Genomic DNA, 18,771 nt, shown 5'->3' with positions numbered 1-18,771 from the left:
TAGAGTAAAAGATATCAAGTATGTAAATGAGATAGAGAGATAAGTATTTTATATTTTTAACATAATGTATCTATGTAGAATTCTTTATAACTCAAAGAACAACCTTCATTTCTTGTTCTATGTTTTTTTATCGTTTTGATATCTAAAACCCATCCTATAAATAATCCTCCACATATTTTGTGACACCCTGTGCGATCGAGAAAAGCGACTTTAGGAATGCTTGGATGTCGCTCGAATGAACGCACTGAGCACTGAGATCCCGGATTGTCGGGCACCGATTGACGTCACCGATAGGCGGCCAAGATGGTTGTCAATGTTGATAAGTGGTTTGGTTACACGGAGAGTCAGTAATAAATCCGCGACTGATAGGAGCCTCGTGCGAAACGAAATTATGCCTGTGAAATAGGAAATCGGCCTCCCGTTCAACGAAACATCGGGGCCGTCATCGTGGCGCGGGATGGCGGACGGTGAAGATGCGGAGCAAGAAATTCGTCGAGCCTTAGATGTCGTTCAATCCATGATTGACATCTCCGCTGAACGACTTGAAGGCTTGAGGACTCAATGTTCCACCAGCGCAGAACTGACTCAACAGGAAATTCGAACGCTCGAGGTATCTTGAAGAGTGCGCGATCCTTTCGATCCTTCCCTAATTTATCCTTTATTACATTCAGCACGGTTGCCTTGACCTCGCGAAGGGTTGCTTTCTGATTGTCAACAAGTTGCAAATATATTTCTTTATCGTCTCGAAATTTATATTTATGTGTCTGCTGACGATTTATCATAATGAATATTTCTAAAGCTTTTTCCCTTTGAAAATAATCTTCTGCTACATTTTTTTACTATGTATTCTTTACTGGTAATGATTTCAATACAAATTAAGGAATTGTGCTTTATATATTTTAGAGTAGGATGTCTTTCGAGTTGTTGAAAAGATTTGTCTGATTTTTTTTAAATCAATCTTTTAACCACTCTATAATAAGAAGGACTTTTAAATAGTTCATGACTTAAAAATCAATGATCAAGAAGCATTTTTGGTAATCATAAAATTAAACCAAAATTGTAATGAAGTTATTTAATTTACTATTAAAGGAGATGCAAATTGTATGTTCTTTTATTTGTTTTTTGTTATTTATATGAATGTAATATGTTTTAGGGAAAACTTATCAAATTATATTCAAAGCAACTTGTAACCAAAGCCAGATTGGCTTTAGAAGAATCATTGCCTGCAGAGATGAAACAATATCCATCCTTGCAGCAATGGTTAAGAGTAGTGGGTCTTACTCAAGAATCTATTCAGGTACAAATAAATTTTTAACACATGAGATTCTTATTTTTATTTAAATAGTTATTGAGATTTTTTTTCATTTCTACATCATTAACAAATTTTAGATGATTTGTTCTAAAGCTAACTCACTTGAAGCTCTTCAAGAAAAATCTGAGCATGAGTTAGGTACTATGTTGGGAGAAACTACTATTAAACATGAGGAAGAATTACGTAGACTGTGTAGAGCATTGCACAATCTTCGTCGATATATGGGTAATGATTTATTTGATTATATTTAATAAAATTATTATTATAAATATATATTGAGATATATACATATATTTTATATAACATATTTCATATAACACTTTATTTAGATGTTCTCCTAAAAGGAGATATGGATAACAGTGATATGAATTTATATTGGGATTCTTGGGATAGACCTCATTTACGTACTGGAGCATCTCCTAGGCCAGCAAGATCACGTACGACAAGGTGCTCTGTTCCTTCAGAAGACAGCATTCCATATCATAATAATAACAACAATCTTAACAGTGATATATTAGCACAAGCTTCTTCCGTTACATCTTTATCTTCAACTAGTCCTCCTTCCACACCTCTTTTACAAAGGCCAGGACGTGGTAAGTGTTTCTTATTTTTTCTAATTTATACAGTTGTAAAAAATGTTCTTTTTTCCAAACAGGAATTAAATTTCCAACAACTCCACCTCCTTGCAAAAAACATCAAATAGGTTTACAGAATACAATATCACAACCAGAAGTGTTTCCTTTAACTAAGTCAAAGTCTCATGAATCACAATTAGCAAACCGTCTTGAAAATGGAGATACAGCTTCAAGGTAATAATTACATTTTTAGTAACGTGGTCCTTTTCCTTTTTCAAAGGAAAGTTATATTAAGTACTCTTGTATTATCTTCACAGTTGTGGAAATGATTCTGTTGGTTCTGTCGGGAGAAGAAATCGTTTGCCTACAGAATCAGGATCTTGCAGTAGTAATGCAGACATTACAGGGGAAAGTCTCTTGCTAAATAGTAATAGTCCTGTTAAGTCACCACCTTATTCTAGTGCTGAAAGTGATGATAACAGTTTTAAGGGAACAGGTAAATATAATCCTCCATTTTAGAAATTTTATGTTGTTAAATGAATATTAGAAATTGTTTTTATTTATGGTAGTAACAAGTCTCCAAGTGCCAAAGTCACCGCGTACTCCGACTGTAACCCGGGGAATGGGCCATATAATTGCCCACCGCTTTACCAAAACGTTTAAAATGATGACAACCTGCGACTACTGCGATAAGCAGATGTTTATAGGCACAGGTTTGAAATGCAAAGAATGTAAATACAAATGTCATCGAGATTGCGAATCCAAAGTACCACCTTCTTGTGGCCTACCTCAGGAACTCTTTGACGAGTTTAAAAGAACCGTACAAGGCGACGGTATATATATATCTTTTTCAATTTAATTTTATCGTTTCTTACAAATTCCTTTTGAGGATGTTTTGTAAATTTTTATTTTTAGGTATGGTAAATGTTTCTCCAATATTAAGCAAGCCTGGTATAACATCTCCCAATCATCATAATTCAAATTTATTGAGCTCTTTAAATCGAAGGGATCGAAAACGATCGCATCCACATTCTTCTATGAATATACCTTTTCAGGTATGTTAACCCCTTGCATTACGATTTAAGTTCCAATATCGCGTGCCATAAACAACAACAAGGTCGGTCACACGTCCATTTCACGGTTTAGCTGAGCTTTTGAAGTTGTGCAAATCCCACAAGTCTTTTAATATGTAAATACATGTGTAAGGTACAACTAATTTTTTTTTGCAAGATGTTTGATAAATAATTACTATCAATTGATCATTGAACAAGATAGTAAATATATCTTGAAATGAATAATAAATCAATAACGTCGACGTACCACCTTTCACACGTGTTGTTTATGTTTGGCCCGATCAGCGTACTACGTCTCTCACACGATATTGTAGGTTAAGAGGTTAATGATATAATTTTAATTTTTTTCTTTCTTTTTTTTTAGGGCGCGGATTCTAGTTCAAATACCTCGAGCTGTAACAGCTCAACGCCTTCTAGTCCAGCTTTGCTACCTGCCAATACTAGCCAAACCCCACAGGCACCTGCCAAACAACAGTTTCATTTTCCAGGTAATTACTTCATAATATTCATTGCAATAGATGGCAAATTTATGATACCTTACTTGTAGATGTTGTGCTCAATGAGAAAGGAGGTGTTACATTAGAGACTCATCGACTCGAAGGTACAACCATGTCAAGTGATAGTGAAAGAACTGTGAGTGTTTCTGGATCTGGTAGTGTTAGCACGGATTCCGAGCGAACACCGGTTAGAGTTGATTCGCAAGATTCTCAAGTCTCGGATGGAGAACCAGGAGATAGTCGTTGGCCACGACAGAATAGTGTATGTAATGCCAATATATTTTTGCAATATTATTATATTCTAAATCAATTTGGACTGAGAATTGATGATTTTTATTACAGTTATCTATGCGAGAATGGGACATTCCTTATGATGAATTAAAAATTGGGGAACCTATAGGTATTGGAAGATTTGGTACAGTGTACAGGGGCTATTGGCATGGTAATGTTGCAATTAAAGTTTTAAATATGGACTACTATTTACACGATGACAAAACACTGGAAGCATTCAAATTGGAGGTAAATAAATGTCATAATAAAAAAATATTATAATTCGAATGCTTCTACTAATATGGTATAGTGTAGTTCCGCTAATTGTAAAATTTCATATAAGGTTTTTTTTCGAGAAAGACGGCTTACTCTAACGCTTATGTATTTGCTTATATATAACATGAACTGATTGATTAATCGTAGTATGTGATTAAAGATATAATGACCTATTATCTCTAATTAAATTTTTGTTCTATGTACAAATGGTTTCATTGTACAAATACTCGTAAACATAAATATTGAAAAATCTATTATGAAATTATATTTTAATATAGAATTATTTTAATACTACCTATAGGAATTAATTGATATGCATTATTGAAATTATAGGTGGCTACATTCCGAAAAACTAGACACGAAAATCTAGTTTTATTTATGGGAGCTTGCATGAAGCCTCCGCGCTTGGCGATAGTGACTAGTATGAGCAAAGGCATGACTCTTTACACTCACATTCATTTACGTAAAGATAAATTTAATATGAACAAAACCACTATCATCGCTCAACAGATTTCTCAGGTACATAAAGAATATTATATGAATTTTTTAGTATAAAAGTTTAATTACTTTAATAATCTTTAATATGTCCTTCATTATTTAGGGAATGGGATATCTTCATGCTCGTGGTATAATTCATAAAGATCTCAAAAGTAAAAACATATTTTTAGAAAACGGAAAAGTTGTAATTACAGATTTCGGTTTGTTCAGCGTTACGAAACTTTGTTATGTAAACAGGTAAGTTTTTTACTTAGTTTTATATAGCGTGAAATGTGATTTTATATTTATCGATTTTTTTTTGATAAACAGAAAAGGAAATGCATTGAGTATACCACCTGGCTGGTTATGTTATTTAGCTCCTGAAATTGTTCGACGATTGAGACCGCAACAGAATTGGGATCAGGAAGAATTACCCTTTACAGAAGCTACCGACGTTTATGCATTTGGGTTAGTGCAAAAAGATGACATAAACTGCAATTTAAAAATATTATCCGTTTCATTAAAAAATTACTATAGGACCGTGTGGTATGAGCTTTTATGCGGAGAATGGCCATTTAAAGGACAACCTCCAGAAGCTATCATTTGGCAAGTTGGTAAAGGAATGAAGCAAACCTTAGCTAATTTGCAAGCTTCGCGTGATGTAAAGGTACAAAGTATATTCAAATATTACTTTATAAAATTCTAATTAATTTATTTTCAAGCTTCCCTGAAAATTCATAAGTCTTTTTCTTATTTCTTATTGATTTATTTATATATTTCATAGGACATCCTAATGCTTTGCTGGTCATATCATGCAGAAAGTCGGCCCGATTTTGCAAAATTGTTAACTACTTTGGAAAAGCTGCCTCGCAAAAGGTTAGCACGTAGTCCTTCTCACCCTATACATCTTTCTCGTTCTGCAGAATCCGTGTTTTGAATACATTTAAGTCTATTTAAATACACTGTTGTTCTCGTAGTGTAAATATAGAACTGTGCAAGTATTGCCAGATCTTTGTTCGTGAAAGGTAAAATAAAAATAATCACTGAAAGATTCATTCGTTTACCTCTCATTTAGGCTAACAAACGTCATTAAAATAAGCATGAGAAAAAATTAATGATATTTTATTTCTTAAGTAACATCACAGTTTGTATACAAAACATCGTTTCATCTTTCATAACAATAAATATTACGAAAATTAAGCGGGAATTCATTGTTATAAAATAAAAAAAAATACTGAATTTAATGTACTTATATGGTATATTATAACACACAGAAAGATTGAGAAACATTGTTTTTAACCACAACAAAAACTTTCATCAGTTACACATTTTTTGTAGTTCTTGTAGTTGCCTTCGAAGATACGCAGCGCGTAATTTATTTAAAGCTATCCTTTTCTTAAACATTAGCACCAAAGGCTTAGTAATTATATCTGTTATGTGAACCAATGTTCGAGTTCTCACTGTAATTAATAACTCAATTAATTTTCTCTTTATAACAAATAGAACTTCTTCATACTATAAAATAAATAAACTAACCAGCATTATTGTATATGTTGGCAAGAATATCCTGATGATCTTTAAATGTTTCTGCCATCTCATCTTCTTCTTGTACCAAAAGTTTTAGCAAATCTGTCATTGTCTAAAAAATATATAAAGATTAAATTATAATTGAAATTTACTTATAAATTAGAAATAACCAAATCTGTATTCGTCTGAAAAATATATAAAAATTAAATTATAATTGAAATTTACTTGTAGATCAAAAGTAACCAAATCCGTATTATTTGAAAACTTACTTTTAAACATGTATTTGATATTGGTGTATGAACAATTTCTAATGGAATCTCTATTACTTTCTCATTATGAGATTGGAAACAAATTAAAGAAATCTCTTGTTCCTAAAAAATATTTTATTTAACAAACTGAAAATGTAACACAGCATTAAGATTATTTATTTATTGTTTACCTTAGTTTCTTTACTCTCTGAAAATACTGAAAATATTAAACCCACAAAACCATGATCCATTGTTTGGTAATTTGTTTGAGTTCTAATATCTAGGAAAGTATTTGTTACATGAAAATGATTCTTTTGTAATTATAATCTGTTCTCATAACAATATAAAATAATTTCTGTACTGACCAAGATGCGATGGATAAACTGTGATGTGAGGATGAGAATGATACCATCCAAGAACACGCACAGGACGTTTCAATTCTTCACTTAAGCGTTCTGCTTCAGTAACAGCTTTCAACAATTGTTCAGCTGAAATTTCTACCCTGTCTTTCTTCTTGTCCAGACGTCGCAAAATAATGACAGCTACGATTTTTGCAACATCACGTACTGTCTAACATGAATTATTAATGAAGCAATATATATTTTTTTACATATATAACAAATTATATAAAATAATATATATACTCATGAACATACATCCCCCATTAATAGACCCATTACTTCAAAGCTTTCTGTCGATAGGGCATGTTGTAAGCATACCATGTATACGTCAGTCTGTAATTCTACTTTTGACAATGTAAATGCAGACATTGTGCAAATCTTAAACTTAATTATTATTCTCAATGTTTCTTATAAATGGAGAACCTGTAATCATATTAAACATTAGATTTGAAAGATTAACTTTTATATTAGTAACCAAAGGTAAATAGTATAATCATTCTTTTATACTTAAAAATATAAACTTTATAAACAGAAAAGAAGAAAAAGTAACCTTTAATACTATTTAAAATAAAAACAAACTTAAAACCAATTATCATTCATATTGTTACTCCGATGTTTATACTTTCAATTATTCCTTTTAACAAATTTATGAAATAATTATTGTTTTATTAATATTGAAAATCACTAAAGTTTGCATACGAATTACACGCATATATATATTTATGCAAATCTTCGGAACGGAAATAACAATATTGTTTAAATTCTCGTATTTTTTAAACTTTTATATATTATTATGCAAATTATATTTCGTGAAATATTAAAATGTTCAAACTAAACTTTGTCACTAATTATGCATCGATGTGCACTTATTACTCTAAGTGGAATCCCCTTTCGCATTTGGAAAATGTGACAGCCAAGGTAGGTGGCGTTAAACGACGTTTCTTTTCCAACAAATATAATCTGACATATGAAAAGTAAATATGCATGTATACCATGTGGAAGTATACATCATATACATATGTATATTTTAAAATCGATGAAATTTGCTAAACTGAAAGTATATAAAAGATTTAAAACGAGTGAAAAAGTTATAATTGTAGAAGTTATTTTATTACAAGAATATTACATCTTTCTTTTTAAATGAACAAGATAAAATTATTTTAATAAGAGAGATCAATCGTAAAAGAATAGAACATTAAAAAATATTTCACTCGTTAATTATAAACTGGTAATTCAAATACATTGATTATACAAGTTCCGCCTAACTTGTGCATTTTAAATATTTCTGTAATTTGTAGACATATGGAAAAAATTTTGTTTATAATGTTACAAAGGGGACTGTAGCGTATCATATCAATAATTCTTTCTTTCTTTTTTTAAATGGGGGATTTTCGAAGATTCCAAAATTCCTATTTTTTTAATTGAACTATATGACTTTGTATATATCAATATATACCAATTGATGTTCTTTTTCATTCTCTATAAAAGAAGTATATTAAAAGTAAGTACTTGTATTTGAGAAGAATTAGTTTGAAAGATATTTTAATTTTAATTTTTGGAAACTTATGGAAGATAAGAAAAATATAAATGCAGGAGTATTATTTTCAGGTATTAAAAGTATTGTCTTCTTTATCTTTCATACGTTAGATTTTCTGAAATTAAAATATTTTTTAAATAGATCATTTCCAAATTGAAATATCCTAATATGTTTTAATTAAACATCAATTTAAAAAAATAAGAATCTTGATATTTTAAGAAATGTGATTTGAAAAACAATTTTTGCGCCATTATACTTATCTTTTTGAAATAAATAATGTTTCTCCTTGAAATTTGTTTGAATCATCAAGAACAAATGGTATTTAAAGTCTGCTTAGGCAGAACACCCTGTGCATTTTACCTAATGCTCATTAAAAATTGTAGCATATTATTAACAATATTTATTATTATATCTATAAATAATGGTAAGAATAGTCTTTATTTTTTATAAATCTTAATTTTTTATTTTTCTCTTAATATTAACAATATATTGAAATTTAAATTGAAGAACGGTTTACTTTAAAAAAAAGGACTATACACAATAAACATATATGTAATTCTCTACGTGCTCGTATTTTATTTTATATAATCATTTTACAGAATCGAATTATAAAAAGCTGTTTAATAAAATATCATATACTCGTTTTAAAGAATTTAAAAATAAATGAAATTAACGGGATTAAATGTTTCCTGCACTGCTTGCTATAGATTACTTTACTTCATGGCGAATTACGATTCATAACAACTTAATATTCAACAATTTTCGTCAAATTTTTAAGAGTACCTGGAGAAGCATTTCGTGTACGTTTGCTAATTATTAAGTTATAATGATTAATAATGAACACATTTCACGGAAATAACGTTTCGTTAAATCGGTTATACAGTTGAGCAAATATAAGTTTGCAAAGATGAAATGTCGGAAATGTGCCTAACTTTCAGAGCTGACGATACATGCAACGATCAATAACATTCAATTAATTTTTTATTAATAAGTGACTGATAGAATGGCTAGTAGGGAAACATCAATTAATTCGAAAAACTCGGATGACCACAGTGTCGAGGTTCGTAAATTTGCAATCAAATACTCCAAATTTTCATAACTGCTTTTAACAATATGCACTATAAGTCCATAATTTTTATTATCCAATCTTTCATCCAATAATATTACACAAACAATGAAATAAAGTTTTAATTCAGTAAAGTTTCATATTTTAATTCATACACTTAGAAAGAATCATTATAGTACATCTGAAAATCTTATATATATAGTAATTATCCTATATATGCACATATTATATTAAAGATTACATGCATATTATAGTAATGTAATTTTAATAGTAAGTGTTCAGCATCCAATATGTGCTGATTATAAATTTGAATTTATATTTTAGACATTGGCAGAAGTCTTCAGGTGTTTCATTTGTATGGAAAAATTGACAGATGCACATCTTTGTCCCCATTGCAGTAAATTATGTTGTTATACGTGTATCAGGAGGTGGTTGACAGAACAACGTTCACAATGTCCTCATTGTAGAGCTTCCTTGCTTTTACACGAATTAGTTAATTGTAGATGGGTTGAAGAAGTAACACAGCAGCTTGATACACTTCAAGCTGTTGGTATTTCAAACTCTAGGCATGATGATTCCAATAGAGACAGGTATTTGTAATTTTAGGCTATAGTTCTTTGTTAGTTTAGTAATTAATAACTATATATTATTATATAGTAATAACTATTTATTTTTTAAACAGGTGTACTGTGCATCGTGAAAAATTGTCTGTTTATTGTTGGACTTGTCGTAGATGCATATGTCATCAATGTGCTCTTTGGGGTGGTACCCATTCAGGACATACTTTCAAGCCATTAGAAGAAGTTTATGATCAACATGTTACACAAATAAAGGCAGAAGTAGGTCAATTAAAGAGAAGATTGATGGAGTTAATAAGTCTTGTTCAAGAAGTGGTATGTGTAAATTTCATCCAGTATATTGAATATTATAAAATCAAAGTGTTATTTTATATTTAATGTTTCACTAGGAACGAAATGTTGAATCTGTAAGAGCTGCAAAAGATGAAAGAGTTAGAGAAATTAGAAATGCGGTTGAATTGATGATAGCACGTTTAGATTCTCAGTTAAAAGCTAAGTTGTTAACATTAATGGGTCAAAAGAATTCTTTGACATTAGAAACAGAACAGCTAGAGGCTTTATTGCAAGAAGTAGAACATCAATTGCACACTTGTACTCGTTCCGAACTTATAATTAAAAGTACAGATCTTTCGCGGATGATACATCAAGTACGAAAGAAACCGATGACGAGTTTTGTTACTGCTCCTGTTCCAGCTGATTTTCATAGGTTTCATATTTATTCTTTATGCTTCTATGCAATGTAAGACCAATGTCAAGAAAATATCAATGTTTAATAATAGTTTACTATTTTAGCGAAATCGTTCCTGGATATGATAGTGCTACATTTGCAATGCAAAATTTTACACAATTGCAGTTAAAAGCAGATCCAGTATATTCTGCGCCCTTACACGTGAATGGATTATGCTGGAGGTTAAAAGTATATCCTGATGGAAACGGTGTTGTACGCGGAAATTATTTATCTGTTTTTCTAGAACTAAGCGCAGGTTTACCGGAAACATCGAAGTACGTAAAGATAATTTTATTTTTAATTACGTTTTAGTCAAAAATTATTTTTCCAGGTATGAATATCGAGTTGAAATGATTCATCAAGGATCTCGAGATACAAGTAAGAACATCGTTCGAGAATTTGCTTCTGATTTCGAAATCGGTGAATGCTGGGGCTACAATAGATTTTTCAGATTAGATTTACTTGCAACCGAGGGCTATTTAAATACTGAATTGGATACTCTTATATTACGGTAAGTTAGATATGTGATATTTCTTCTTTGTCACAATACTGTGTAATTATAACATGAAAATCAATAACAGGTTTCAAGTACGTCCACCAACATTCTATCAGCGTTGCAGAGATCAACAATGGTATATCAGTCAATTACTTACAGTCCAGAATCAATATGCCACTCAAATTAATGAATTGAAAGAGGTACTATGCAGCTTTGAAATATTCAATTGTATATTTGTACATACCTCATCACATACACCTGTTTGTAGAGATTAGCAATTGAAATATCGCGAAATGCTATGGCTGCAACCAGAGTACCTAGTGGAGCGACATTGTGTGGGTCAACATCAAATGTAACATCTATAATGATGCAGCAACAGTCACAAGCTGTTGGTGATCCATTACTTAATTCCAATTCTACACGTTCAGCTGAAACATATCAAAATGGCACATCTACAAGGTAAATTAATATCTTCCTTCTAATTGACATCTTCAAAGTTGTGAGAAACAATGTTTTAAGACCTGAACAATTTTATGTTGTTTATATAGTAGATCAGTACAAAACGTTCTCCCTAGTGGAGGTAACAGTGGTATTTTATCAGATCAATTACTGCCCTTGTGTGAATTGGGAGAACCTTCAAATATGCGTGCTCTTGGTTCCTCTTCAACGTTATCTTCTATTTCGTCCAAAACAAGCTTAAAACAACACAGAATAAATAACTTAAGCGTTGTTGAAGCTGAACCGCCTGGTATGCATAGTACAAACGATAGTTCTGTAGATTGTCCAGCTACGAGTACTCACTCTCCACCTCCTTCATATTCTTCGCCGACAGTGCTTAATCAACAACAACTAAATCTCCTGTCTAGTAGCAGCAGTAGTGATAGTGGAGTAAGATATTGAAATTAACAAATTTTTGAATAATTTAATTTATATTGAATTTATATACTATTTAAATTGACAATTTATATTTATATATAGGAATTAAGTGAACATGATATATATTTGGATGAGTGCGAACATAATGAACCACATCTAACCCTTCTGGATGACAATTCTAATGACGAGAATGATGTAGATGATGAAACAATGTCAGGTATACATTGATACCATTCTACTAAACGTAATATCCATAATTTGTAATATCAGATTATTCAAGCAAGCTTGATTTCTTATATTATTTTACATCATATAACATTGCAATATAATGTACTAATGTACTGAACTAGGTACAAGTTCAAACAGAGGTTCTGTAGATGATATGCAGAGACACAGACAATGGGAAAGCAAGTTAGATAAAGGTGTCGAAAATGAAAAACCCACGAATGAGAAACCAGACGAAGATTTTGTGAAAGAGAATCCTACTCCCCATACTCCCAATCACTTTCAAGCAATTGCATAGGAAATTCTCCGTCTTTTTCTTTTTTAATTATTCTCCGTCCCTTTATGTTTGATTCTATAACAAAAAATAAATATTCCTGTATACGTATTATGATAGTTCAAGTTATAGAAACTTGATCTTAATTTATTCATAATAATTTATTCATACATAGTTGTATATGCTTCTCTCAGTATATTTATTAATAAAAAGATATTTTTAATATGATTATGTTTGCAGGAGAAAACGACGTAGAAGTTGCAGAATCATTGACACCGTGGATTCAGAATAAGCAACGTACAAAGCAGCAGAGTAATCGAGAGGGTACAGGAGATATTCGGAGGTATGTTATTGAAGTTCAAGTATAGCTATAATTATGCCTTACAAAATAATTTTTAACAGTTTAATTTGCCATTACAGATTAGGCGGGAATGATAGTTTGGAAGATGAGATTATGTTGCAGCTATTCAAAATACAAGATCGAAATTCTGCTTGGAGTTCACTATGCTTTAATCAACATGTAGATGATAACTGTGATTCAAGAACGTCTTTAACAGCTTTACAACACCATAATTCCAATCCTTTACAACCAGAACATGACTCAACGTCTAATGATCAATTTACTGACAAACGTTCCACGTGTTCCTCGCATCTATGCCAGCCACAAATGATGTGCAGTGGTAGACCAAAATTAAGTCAATTATCTAATATCTGTCAGCAAGAAGTTTCCGGATTAATAGCTTGCGGAAGTCAGACAAGATCTGAACCTGCAACTCGCTCAAATTCAATAGACTGTGAAAAAGAACTTCCAAATATATCTGTCGCTAATAAAATTAATCACGAGGTAGAAACATCCAGATCTGATTTGATAGTGCCAAATGGTAAGTAAAATATGTTATAAATTTATACACAATTTATGTCTTTATTTATATATACATATATAATCATTTGAAATACATACTGTTTCAGTATTATTGGATAGCAATAAAATTATGTCGAAGCATTTATTATCGCGACGACAATCTTCACCGTCATCGTCTTCTAACGTTAATATTATAAATAATGAAAATAACAAAATATTTGAATTCGAACAATTGCTGGAGACCATTCAATTGTCTTCGATGTTTCAAAAGGACACTGCCAGTTGTTTCAATAAATTAAGGTATCTATCATTTCTAATTATTTTAAAAAATGATATTTAACAAAATTGCATTTTTTAATACCTTAAAACTATTAATAGGAAAAACATTCCGTTAGAGGGAAAATCTAATGGTTGTGTCACTGCCACTATCAAATCTACTGCACTTTCATTAGGACATGATGTTCCATTATCGTCCACAAGCAATGCAGCAACAGATTCTATACCGAGTCCCAACAATTACAGCTGGGCACCAGCGCTATATCAACACAAACACGGTTAGTATAATCATTTATATATAATAATATTAAATGAATATTAAATCATTAAGATGATTTTACTTCAGGTCAGAAGAATGTTTTAGAGGCTACCATGCCAGCATCTTCTAATGATTCTTCCAATAAATGTACCGCGGAAAAGTAAATACAATTTACTATTTTGTTAATAAAATATTACTTATACTTCTTAATTTTATAAATATAGTATATTTAAAAACATAAAATGATATTATTATTGTTACAGATCGTTAGAAGAAACTAACTCGTGAAATTCGCTTTGAATTGCATCTGTGACACCTAACATTACAAATGTTCTGTGATTCTTTTTATTTATCTAAACATTATGTTAACTAATATTATTAAAAGTAATAGAACAATAGTAAGAGCAGTAAGATTTGGAGACCTGATATTTCAATATTTTGATGTGGTAAGTGAAATACTTTATTAAAATCAATATTTTGCAGCAGGTGCCAAATACTATTAAAAAGTATAAGATATTGCATGTATATTCACGATTATATAAGAGTGATTTAGTATTTGCTATAAAACAACTTCTTTAAACCGTAGTCGAACATTAGTAATACAAAACCCATTTTTTTCAGTTTAGAAGGCATATATAAAAAAAATATGCTATGTATATAAAATATATCCAAATCTAAGTAAACTTAGGCTCCAATATTAATATATTGTATAGTCAAAATACTCAATACGTTTATCTCTGCAGATGGTTATGGTGTTACAAGTATTATGAGAACAAATTTTATATTATTTTTATGTGATTGCTTGTGATTATACATAAAGCGAGCACAGCCCATGACAGTGGAATAAAATAAAGAATATAACTAACTATAACTATATATCCATTATTATTCTACCTATTATGTACTTAAATCTTACTATAAGTACATAAAAAATGTACTTCATAAAAAGTATAAATTAATTACTGTTTGCAGTTCAAGCTTTGGCGTTTATTACATTTACATAATAAAGTGTTATTAAAACACAAACCACTTCTTACTCTTATCACATATAACAAATACATTCGTACACATCTATATCACATATGAATGGGGTCGAGAGTTAGAAGTAGCTCAATGTTTTCAGGATGCTTGTACATTATTACGTTATCTAAACTGGTAATAGTATACATAAAACAGTGATTAAGATATACAATAGTGTGTACAAATGTCTTGTATGCTTTACAAAACCTTTTATATGTATTGTTCTTTATTTTCGTCTATTTACAAGACTTATCCAAAATTACTTAGACATGTCAAAAGTTATTTAAAGTAAAGAAACTGAATAATGGGCCATACAGCAAATAAAAAATGATTGTTTTTTTATTAAAATTTTTTATGAAAATATTACCTTTTTTAGTATTATACGTGGAATATGCAGTAAGAGAAAGATATTTGTTTTATCTTACTATTATCTTGTATTAGAGCTAAGGAAAATAGATTGTTAAGTGGTACTGTATGTCATTCCATTTTGCATGTATGTAACAAGTAATTCATTGCAAATTTTTTCATCTTCTGGATATTCTCTTGCTTTCTCTTCATTTGGTATATAATGAGCACCACTGAATTTATAAAAGTATCTGCCAATCGCGTGATGATGTATCCATCCTGGATTAGAAGCCAACTCTAAATTTTCTAATAATAAATTCATATATATTATTTAAACATATTCTGTTTTTTTTCTTTATAAGTGAATAATAAGTAATATATTACCTTGTGCCACATAATGGCATGACCCATCATCAACAAATATGTTATAAAATGGTTGACCTGGACCATCCACTAATCCACCTACGTTCATTTCATTCATCCATTCTGTAGTCGCTGTACAATAGGTGTCCCATCCTGTTATTACACACATGTATCCATGTATTTTATGTTTCATTATCAACCCTATCGCATATTTTACGCTTGGAATTCTACTTTTTGGCCTTACTTCTTCCTGAATAAAATACATGCAACTTATAAATTTTTGTAATAAGTTGATATTATCTGAAAATTTTGACATATATTATTGATGATCTTACTTTAGATTCTAACTGCTTCTGATATGATTGGAAAATATGGACATTAAACGTCTGTAATATTAGATTTGCTTGTCCTCTTGATATTAACTCTAAATCCTAAAATTTTGATAAATTTTTTATGTAAATAAAAACTAATTTTCCGTAACAGATATTAATTTCATAAAATACCTCTGGTATGTTTTCTAATCTCTTCACTAATTCACTTAAGTCCATGAATTGTGAGATATATATTCGACCTAGTTGTAAAATCGTATTTGCGTCATTGGGTTGTATCATGTATTGGAGTTCAAGAGCAGAACGTAACCTTGTAGTTCTACCATTTATATGAGTATGTTGCCTAGCAGCTATTTCCAAATTATTTGCCATTCTTGTTACTACCTGTTAAGAAGTATTACTGTACATATTAAATATTCAAAGAACAACAGAAAGAGAAAATTTTCAGGTCAAAGAAAATGTATAAACCTCTATAGCAGTTGCTGCCTCATGAATATTATATTTTTCTATTGGACATCTTGAAACACCACCAATTCGAGGACAATTCTTCTTAGTTAGAAATTGACCACCATTGAAAACATCAATATAAAAATTTTCCGTATCCTTAAATTGTGGTCCACTAAAATAAAACATGTAATAATATCTAAAAAAAATATAGTATAGATAAAATTAAAAATCAAATGCTTATTGCATTAAGATTATCAGATTCATATAAATCTGAAATATATATTATTATTTTATTTGTTTATTCTTCATCCATATACCACTATATGTTTGTAGATATATATAAATCTTATTTCTAACATATAAACCATTACAACTAGAACTTAATATAAATTAACTTAACTCAACTTAAGCCTATACGAGTTCTGAAATATGTATAATTATATTAATTGTACCCATATTATTTGTAAACTTACTATGTTTCTTTCCAACGTAGCAAAAAATGAGATGGGAAACTAACAGGTTCACAGTGTATGCCAAGTCTTCGAGCAACACTTTCAAATACTATTGCTAAAGTTATAGGAATTCCCCGTCTACGTTCCAAAACCTAGATGAAAAGTTGTAAATATTACATTTATTTTATAATATGAAATTACATGTTACCTTTTTCTACTTTTTATAACATTCATAACTTACACGATCTATGAATGAATTTTCCGATGAATAATACATTTCACTGTTTCCATAGAATCCTAACCTTTTAAATAATACTTCGCATAATGCATCTGTTAGTTGTCTCGTTTCTGTAACATCCCACTGGTTGTCGCCAATAATATTATTTTTCCAAAAGTTAAATCTTTCAGTTGGAATTGAAAATATAGTATGATTTGGATATTGTTCTCTGAGCAGCTCTTTAGTTTGTTCTGCAATATTATCTAATGCTGATGATATTGCAAAATATGACACATGTCTTTCTGGTTGACTCCATTGTGCCACAATAGTTGCACCACGTTCTAAGGTCTGTTGTTTTGGTGGTAAAGATAGAAATTTTTTCCATTCATCTTTCAAATGGGTTTGTTTCAAATATCGAACAATTTTAAGAGCATAATACCTATGTGTTAAATTGCTGACTCTGAAAGAGTTTATAATAACATCATTACCCAGAATTCTAAGACAAAAATACCTTATATTCATATACTTACATAGCGGGATGTTTGATTAAGCTAATAAGTTCATCTACCAGAAAATAATAAGCTAAAGGATGAGCACCTTCTTTTGGACAAAATAAAGGATCAAACTCTTTAAATTCCGAATTAGATAATTCTTGCATTCTATAATGTTTACTGGACATAGAAGATAAATGAGAAAGCAATTTTATTCTACTACTCAAGCTACTCTTTACTTCCTCCTTCCAATTTATCATTCGATGATCCAACTCATTATTTGTTTGATATATTTCTCTCAAATGTGGCCATCTGTTATTAAAAAAATAATAATAATATTTTTGATAATAAAAATAATATCGAATGTTTTAAACAAGATCAGTTGTAAAAGTTGTTTAAATTATGTTCAGAAAAGATTTTATCTTGTAACAATCAAAGAAAATATCTCTAACTGGGACATTCTGTATTTATAGTGTTTACAATCTATACTTATAAATAGTACATAAATAAGAATTTATATCTCGAACTTTGAAATAATAATTGACGTTTCTGGTCTGCTATACAAAAATAATTTATTTGATCTATTCAAAATAAGTAAAGTCATAATCGTTCAAAGGACACAAAAGACGTGTGTAATTCACTCGATTTTTATTTTAACAATAACACCTTTGAAAAATAGCGATATACCTCTGAAAAAATTTTGTCTTCCAAAGTCTATTATTTTCATTGACAATTTTGTACAAACTCCTGCAGGTCGAACTGAAATGAACGACATCTGAAAAGCTAAGTCGTTTATCTTCCAAAATGTACACAATTACCTCCCCAGGTAATACGATTATTGCGTCACTTGACATTTCTTATAATTTCCTTTTCTAATGTGCGATTAAACTAAATCTCCTATACGTAAAATATCATCAACAAATTGAACGAAACACATTCCCAATATATGTCTGCCATTACATTAGCTCGACGACAGAAGTTTTCTACACTCGAGAACACTCAAATTGACACCTTCATAAAAAAACGTGGACAAGGAGGAAAATTCTTACTAATACCGCTGCTTACAGATAAAATACTACCACCGCGGTAATGGCAATAGTCGGCCAGTCAGTATTGCACGAGTCACGAGTATTAACCAATAGGAACAACATTCTTTTCTAAACCAATACAAGAACTTCCAATAGTAACTCTGTATTAAAATTCACGGTTTGTAAACTAATAAACAAACTGCGGATATTAATGAGAAATTTATACATGTAAAAATGTATAACATAG

General features: G+C 30.3%; 4 protein-coding genes across 8 annotated transcripts; 2 read left to right on the top strand and 2 right to left on the bottom strand.

Moving 5' to 3' along the window:
* Window positions 1-251: 251 nt before the first annotated feature.
* On the top strand, window positions 252-5,535 carry ksr (kinase suppressor of ras). Its single transcript, XM_069112830.1, has 16 exons — window positions 252-610; window positions 1,154-1,297; window positions 1,390-1,537; window positions 1,642-1,905; window positions 1,968-2,121; window positions 2,205-2,383; window positions 2,457-2,720; window positions 2,803-2,942; window positions 3,325-3,448; window positions 3,508-3,719; window positions 3,800-3,976; window positions 4,337-4,522; window positions 4,605-4,738; window positions 4,811-4,948; window positions 5,018-5,147; window positions 5,265-5,535. Exons 1-16 carry the CDS (start codon window positions 458-460, stop codon window positions 5,415-5,417), a joined length of 2,700 nt encoding a protein of 899 aa, XP_068968931.1. The 5' UTR covers window positions 252-457; the 3' UTR covers window positions 5,418-5,535.
* A 184-nt stretch (window positions 5,536-5,719) lies between these two features.
* On the bottom strand, window positions 5,720-7,590 carry LOC138179740 (lys-63-specific deubiquitinase BRCC36). Of its 2 annotated transcripts, none has more exons than XM_069112832.1 (7): window positions 7,494-7,590; window positions 6,912-7,079; window positions 6,621-6,825; window positions 6,447-6,535; window positions 6,277-6,378; window positions 6,017-6,119; window positions 5,720-5,940 (listed from the first exon to the last, which is right to left on the bottom strand). In XM_069112832.1, exons 2-7 carry the CDS (start codon window positions 7,023-7,025, stop codon window positions 5,798-5,800), a joined length of 756 nt encoding a protein of 251 aa, XP_068968933.1. In that variant the 5' UTR covers window positions 7,026-7,079; window positions 7,494-7,590; the 3' UTR covers window positions 5,720-5,797. The 2 variants fall into 2 exon arrangements, with proteins under 2 accessions (XP_068968933.1, XP_068968932.1); XM_069112831.1 differs by having other exon boundaries at window positions 7,207-7,575.
* A 1,271-nt stretch (window positions 7,591-8,861) lies between these two features.
* Window positions 8,862-14,703, top strand: LOC138180366 (E3 ubiquitin-protein ligase TRIM37). Of its 4 annotated transcripts, none has more exons than XM_069114160.1 (17): window positions 8,862-8,993; window positions 9,077-9,253; window positions 9,584-9,849; window positions 9,942-10,152; window positions 10,227-10,543; window positions 10,630-10,839; window positions 10,896-11,075; window positions 11,146-11,260; window positions 11,329-11,519; window positions 11,609-11,948; window positions 12,039-12,153; window positions 12,676-12,778; window positions 12,856-13,316; window positions 13,405-13,597; window positions 13,676-13,851; window positions 13,920-13,992; window positions 14,096-14,703. In XM_069114160.1, exons 2-17 carry the CDS (start codon window positions 9,197-9,199, stop codon window positions 14,118-14,120), a joined length of 3,033 nt encoding a protein of 1,010 aa, XP_068970261.1. In that variant the 5' UTR covers window positions 8,862-8,993; window positions 9,077-9,196; the 3' UTR covers window positions 14,121-14,703. The 4 variants fall into 4 exon arrangements, 3 of the variants coding, with proteins under 3 accessions (XP_068970261.1, XP_068970262.1, XP_068970260.1); XR_011173278.1 differs by having other exon boundaries at window positions 8,881-9,253; window positions 14,096-14,282; window positions 14,459-14,703; XM_069114161.1 differs by having other exon boundaries at window positions 8,880-9,253; window positions 11,612-11,948.
* Window positions 14,704-14,791: 88 nt separating this feature from the next.
* Window positions 14,792-18,556, bottom strand: LOC138180345 (F-box only protein 21). The gene is made up of 9 exons (XM_069114131.1): window positions 18,184-18,556; window positions 17,536-17,808; window positions 17,030-17,465; window positions 16,810-16,940; window positions 16,358-16,508; window positions 16,064-16,273; window positions 15,896-15,991; window positions 15,582-15,810; window positions 14,792-15,503 (listed from the first exon to the last, which is right to left on the bottom strand). Exons 1-9 carry the CDS (start codon window positions 18,348-18,350, stop codon window positions 15,313-15,315), a joined length of 1,884 nt encoding a protein of 627 aa, XP_068970232.1. The 5' UTR covers window positions 18,351-18,556; the 3' UTR covers window positions 14,792-15,312.
* Window positions 18,557-18,771: the final 215 nt, after the last annotated feature.

Source organism: Bombus flavifrons, chromosome 5 (genome assembly GCF_040668555.2).
Source record: "Bombus flavifrons isolate JBK064 chromosome 5, iyBomFlav1_principal, whole genome shotgun sequence".
Taxonomy (NCBI): Eukaryota; Metazoa; Arthropoda; class Insecta; order Hymenoptera; family Apidae; genus Bombus; species Bombus flavifrons.
The sequence above is the reverse complement of the archived record's forward strand: the minus strand, read 5'-3'. Positions and strand labels throughout refer to the sequence as shown.

Coding starts and splice junctions, on each gene's coding strand:
- ksr (XM_069112830.1), top strand. CDS start 458: ATGGCGGACGGTGAAGATGCGGAGCAAGAAATTCGTCGAGCCTTAGAT. Junction 3,977..4,336: donor TGGAAGCATTCAAATTGGAG/GTAAATAAATGT, acceptor TTGAAATTATAG/GTGGCTACATTCCGAAAAAC. Junction 4,739..4,810: donor AAACTTTGTTATGTAAACAG/GTAAGTTTTTTA, acceptor TTTGATAAACAG/AAAAGGAAATGCATTGAGTA.
- LOC138179740 (XM_069112832.1), bottom strand. CDS start 7,025: ATGTCTGCATTTACATTGTCAAAAGTAGAATTACAGACTGACGTATAC. Junction 6,536..6,620: donor AGTTTATCCATCGCATCTTG/GTCAGTACAGAA, acceptor ATACTTTCCTAG/ATATTAGAACTCAAACAAAT. Junction 6,379..6,446: donor CAGAGAGTAAAGAAACTAAG/GTAAACAATAAA, acceptor AATATTTTTTAG/GAACAAGAGATTTCTTTAAT.
- LOC138180366 (XM_069114160.1), top strand. CDS start 9,197: ATGGCTAGTAGGGAAACATCAATTAATTCGAAAAACTCGGATGACCAC. Junction 9,254..9,583: donor CGGATGACCACAGTGTCGAG/GTTCGTAAATTT, acceptor TTTATATTTTAG/ACATTGGCAGAAGTCTTCAG. Junction 10,544..10,629: donor GTTCCAGCTGATTTTCATAG/GTTTCATATTTA, acceptor TTACTATTTTAG/CGAAATCGTTCCTGGATATG.
- LOC138180345 (XM_069114131.1), bottom strand. CDS start 18,350: ATGTCAAGTGACGCAATAATCGTATTACCTGGGGAGGTAATTGTGTAC. Junction 17,466..17,535: donor TTAATCAAACATCCCGCTAT/GTAAGTATATGA, acceptor AAACTCTTTCAG/AGTCAGCAATTTAACACATA. Junction 16,941..17,029: donor AAAATTCATTCATAGATCGT/GTAAGTTATGAA, acceptor CTTTTCATCTAG/GTTTTGGAACGTAGACGGGG.